The sequence below is a fragment of the Equus quagga genome, unplaced genomic scaffold (genome assembly GCF_021613505.1).
Source record: "Equus quagga isolate Etosha38 unplaced genomic scaffold, UCLA_HA_Equagga_1.0 162483_RagTag, whole genome shotgun sequence".
Taxonomy (NCBI): Eukaryota; Metazoa; Chordata; class Mammalia; order Perissodactyla; family Equidae; genus Equus; species Equus quagga.
The window spans coordinates 1-4399 of NW_025797172.1; the positions used below are offsets into that span (position 1 = coordinate 1).

The following is a 4399-nucleotide window of genomic DNA, read 5'->3' on the forward strand; positions in this document are numbered from 1 at the left end:
ACCAGAGACAGAATTAGCCTGAGGCAGGACGGGGCTGTGTGTGAGCTAGAGATCCGTGGCCTGACCGTGGCAGACGCCGGGGAGTACTTGTGTGTGTGCGGGCAGGAGAGGACCTCAGCCACACTGACCGTCAGGGGTAAAGACTGTGTGTGCCCACGTGGAGCAGCGGCTTCGTGTCTGAGGACTTGGTCGCATCCCCTCACTCTGCCTTTGTCTGTGTGTGGTCTTTCTGGTTCTCTCTTTGTTTCTTGCATTTCTGCAGCATGGTCTGCTTGTGTGAGGTCTGTCTCAGATAAACAGTAGAGAACAAGGCCCTTGTTGCCCTCAGGGGGGGTCACATCTGGGGAGGTTGAGGGCAACCACACAATACCAACAGTGGGGTTATGATCGTCCTGAGGCCTTGGCGGTCGGGGGAGTGACGTGCCAAGAGAGAAGCTGGGAAGTAACTCAGTGTGGTTCTTGAGGCAGGGATGCAACAAGGGGTGATCGAGGGAAGGAAGCCAGGCACCCATGATGGGCCATGAGAGAGCCATGTGGGGAGTCCCAGGGACTACCATCCAGCATCTAGGTGCTATGGGAGGTGAGGTCTCGGGATGAAGGGTGAGGTGGAGGTGAGTTGAGGTGGAGGTGAACTGGGTGTGAGGTAGAGGTGAGGTGGGTGTGGAAGTGAGGCAGGTGTGGAGGTGGAGACGAGGCAAGGTGAAGGTGAGATGGAGGTGAGGGGTGTGGGGAAGTGAGGTGGAGGTGAGGTGGGTGTGGAGGTGAGGTGAGTGTGGAGGTGAAGATGAGGTCAGGTGGAGGTGAGATGGAGGTGAGGGACCTGGGGGAGGTAAGGTGGAGGTGAGGTGAGTGTGGAGGTGAGGTGGAGGTGAGGGGGGTGTGGAAATGAGGTGAGTGTGGAGATGGAGATGGGGTGAGCTGGAGGTGAGATGGAGGTGAGGGGCACGGGGAGGTGAGGTGGAGGTGAGATGGGTGTGGAAGAGAGGTGAGTGTGGAGTGAGGTAGGTGGGTGTGGAGGTCTGTGTGTGGAACGTGAGGTGTGAGGTGAGGGTCTGTGTGTGGATAGAGCTTGGCTGTGGAAGCAGAGAAAGGAGGGTCAGAGAAGGCCATGAGGAGGGGACCCAGAGCCAGAAAGGGCATATGCATGTCCGCCTGGGACGGGGATTCATGCCTGTTGTCCGTGGCTGCATCGATTGGCTCTCAGCACCATCCATGGGAGACAGTCTGTTGGGCTGGGGCTAGGATGTGGGATGAGAGGGCACAGGCCAGTGGGGGTGGTGCATGGTCAGCTGGAGCAGGAGGGCTGGCCACAGGCTAGGGGCTTGCAAGGCCACGTCCTATGAGGGGCAGACAGCCGATGGCATCCCGTGAATAGGGGGAGGTGGGAGCCTCCTTTGTAGTGGAGTAGCCACCATGTGGGGCTCTCTCGTGGCCCATCATGAGTGTCCTGGCTTCCCTCCCTCGATCACCCCTCCTTGCATCCCTGCCTGGAGAACCACGCTCTGAGTTACTCTCCTGGCATGTGCCGCCGCACCCCCAAGGCAGGTACCTGTGTTGCCAGCATCATGTCTGTGGCCCATTTCTTGTCTGCAAGCTTCAGAGTCTGATGGTCTGTGTGTCCGTCTGACCTTCCCCAGCCCTAGCCACCCAATTCACAAAAGTTCTGAGGCCTGAGCAGGCCACTTGAGAGGCCACATCCACACTGTGCTGTGAGCTGAGCAAGGTGCCCTGTGCTACGGTGGAAGGGGCTGGAGACTCGCAGACATGGGGAGTCAGGATAAGGCCTGGCTATGGTGTGGCTGGTGGCCTGGTCAGCTCCCCATGCCTGGGGTCCTGGTCCTCAGTAGCCATTCTGAGGGCCTAGTCACTTACTATGGGGGAAGCAGACGAGACAGAGGTGGGGTGAGGCTGCCTGCCACGTCCTGGAGGGTCTCAGCAGCAGCATTGGTGAAGGGGCATGGAGGCGGGCGTGTCTCAGAGAAAGCAGAGGAAAGGACAGCTCTTCAGGTGCACAGGGGCCTCATGTCCTGACCTCTGGTGGGTCCCACTCACACAACAAGGACGGTCAGAGAAGAAAAGGATTCTGGAGGCTGGGCAGGGCCATCACGTGCACAAATGTTCAGACCTTTGGGGAGAGGCCAGGCCACCATGCCGCCTCGACTGCATGGACGGAGCACAGCATCCCCAGTATGGAGGCAGCAGGCCCTCTAGCTGGTCAGACCCACCAAGAGACTGTGGAGGATGTAGGCTTGGAGGCCCATCGCATGATCTGAGCAGCTTCCACCCCGGGAAGTGCTGCCAATGGCCCAGGAGCAGAGGACCCAAGTTGACCAGCTACAGTTGGCCCAAGAGAGCTGCTTGCAGAAGTGTGCAGCTCCTAAGGACACCTGCTCAAGTGTGACTGGCCAGGAGAAGGGCAGCTCCTGCTTCCCTCCTGGCTGGGATGTTCTTTGCTCTGGTCAGCCCTGGTCAGTCCCAGGCTCTGGCCTCAGGAGCAGCAGGAATTGACGAGATGGGGGCACTGGTGCAAACTCATGGGAGAGTTTAAGCAGCCTTTTTGGTGTCTCCTTCCCCAGCTGTACTTGTCATGATCACAAAATCACCAAGAAATAGGGAGCCGCAGAGAGGGCCACAGCCACGGTCTGGTGTGAGCTGGACAGTCAGGCATGTGTAGAGTGGGGAAGGGGCCTGGGCCCTCAAATCTAGCATCAGATGCAGTCTGATGAAGGACTGGTCATTGTCTCTGTCCATCCTGTGACCACTGTGGTCATTTCCATGAGGACCCTGACCTGAGGTCCTCAATGAGGATCCCAGCATCTCCACCTCCTCGCTGGACTTCACCCAGATGAACCTGGCCCAGTCTATCCTTACCCCCACGGTTCTGCTTACCCACTCGTGTGTCCAGGCTTTTATTCCTTGTTTGCTCCAGAGTGTGAATGTTTCATTGTCCAGTGTCCATGTCCAGACCCCCAAATTCTCCAGTGAGTCTAATGTTCTCTGTGTCCCTCTGACCATCCCCAGCCCTGCCTGCCAAGTTCACCAAGGGTCTGAGAAAGGAAGAGGCCACAGAGGGGGCCACGGCCACACTGCGCTGTGAGCTGAGCAAGGCGGCCCCCGTGGAGTGGAGAAAGGGCTCTGACACCCTCAGAGCTGGGGACAGAGTCACCCTGAGACAGGACGGGGCCATGTGTGAGCTGGAGATCCATGGCCTGGCCATGGCGGATGCCGGGGAGTACTCATGTATGTGCGGACAGGAGAGGACCTCGGCCACGCTGACCGTCAGGGGTAAGACCGTGTGTTGTGGGGCCAAGCTGTGTTTTGGCATCCAATTATTCACTTCATGACATCCATCAGCGTTCATTCCATGTTCTCTCCCATCTCAGTGTCCCCCTCTTCCCGTAACTCCACACAGTCCCTTCTGCCTCCTGGGCAGTTGTACAAACCATGAGAAGCCAGCATCGGGGCCACTTCCCACCCCTCATGTCCCCACTGGTGGGGTCCTGTTGGAGTCTGTGTGCTTTCCTCTGTCCTGTCGTGTCCTGCCTCTAGAGTTCTCCAGAGAATCTGATGTTCTCTGTGTGTTTCTGACACTCCCAACCCTGCCCGCCGGATTCATACACAGCATGAGGCCTGAGGGGGCACGGAGTGGACCACGCCATACTGTGCACATACTGGCCAAGGGAACGCACACCCCACAGTCTGTCCTTGGCACCCCCAACACATGGCTTGTGTGCCCATGGGTTTCTGTCATCTCTGTGCTGTCCATGTCCTGTGTCTTCCACGTGTTCAGAACATAATTGTTACCATGTTGTTCTTGCTCTCAGCCCTGCCTGCCAAGTTCACCAAGGGTCTGAGGAAGGAAGAGGCCACAGAGGGGGCCACGGCCACACTGCGCTGTGAGCTGAGCAAGGCGGTCCCCGTGGAGTGGAGGAAGGGCTCTGACACCCTCAGAGCTGGGGACAGAGTCAGCCTGAGACAAGACGGGGCCGTATGTGAGCTGGAGATTCGTGGCCTAGCCCTGACAGACGCCGGGGAGTACTCGTGTGTGTGCGGGAAGGAGAGGACCTCGGCCACGCTGACCGTCAGGGGTAAAGACCGTGTTTGGCCAAGCCAAGCTGTGTTTCGGCGTCCAGTTATTGAGTTCATGACATCTGTCTGCGTTCCTTCCATGTTCTCTCCCATCTCAGTGTCACTTTCTCCCCACAACTCCCTGGAATTCCTTCCACTTTCTTGTTGTGTGAACCACAGGAAACTGGAATCTAAGCCACTTCCCACCCCTTGTGGCACTGCTGGTTCTGTCCTGTTGTCCTGTTGGGTTCTGTGTCTTTTCCTCTGTCCCGTCATGTCCTGTTTCTGAACAATCTCCAGAGAATATCGTGTTCTCCGTGTTGTTCCAAAC

The 4399-nt window shown here is 57.8% G+C and overlaps 1 protein-coding gene across 1 annotated transcript; it reads left to right on the forward strand.

Moving 5' to 3' along the window:
- Positions 1 to 6: 6 nt before the first annotated feature.
- LOC124233223 (obscurin-like) lies at positions 7 to 4384 on the forward strand. The gene is made up of 3 exons (XM_046650392.1): positions 7 to 136; positions 3022 to 3285; positions 3825 to 4384. Exons 2-3 carry the CDS (start codon positions 3186 to 3188, stop codon positions 4355 to 4357), a joined length of 633 nt encoding a protein of 210 aa, XP_046506348.1. The 5' UTR covers positions 7 to 136; positions 3022 to 3185; the 3' UTR covers positions 4358 to 4384.
- Positions 4385 to 4399: the final 15 nt, after the last annotated feature.

What these genes read in the sequence shown, in the direction of transcription:
- LOC124233223 (XM_046650392.1), top strand. Translation starts at nt 3,186, where the DNA reads ATGTGTGAGCTGGAGATCCATGGCCTGGCCATGGCGGATGCCGGGGAG. An exon ending in GGCCACGCTGACCGTCAGGG is followed by an intron (nt 3,286 to 3,824) that starts GTAAGACCGTGT and finishes TCTTGCTCTCAG; the next exon opens with CCCTGCCTGCCAAGTTCACC.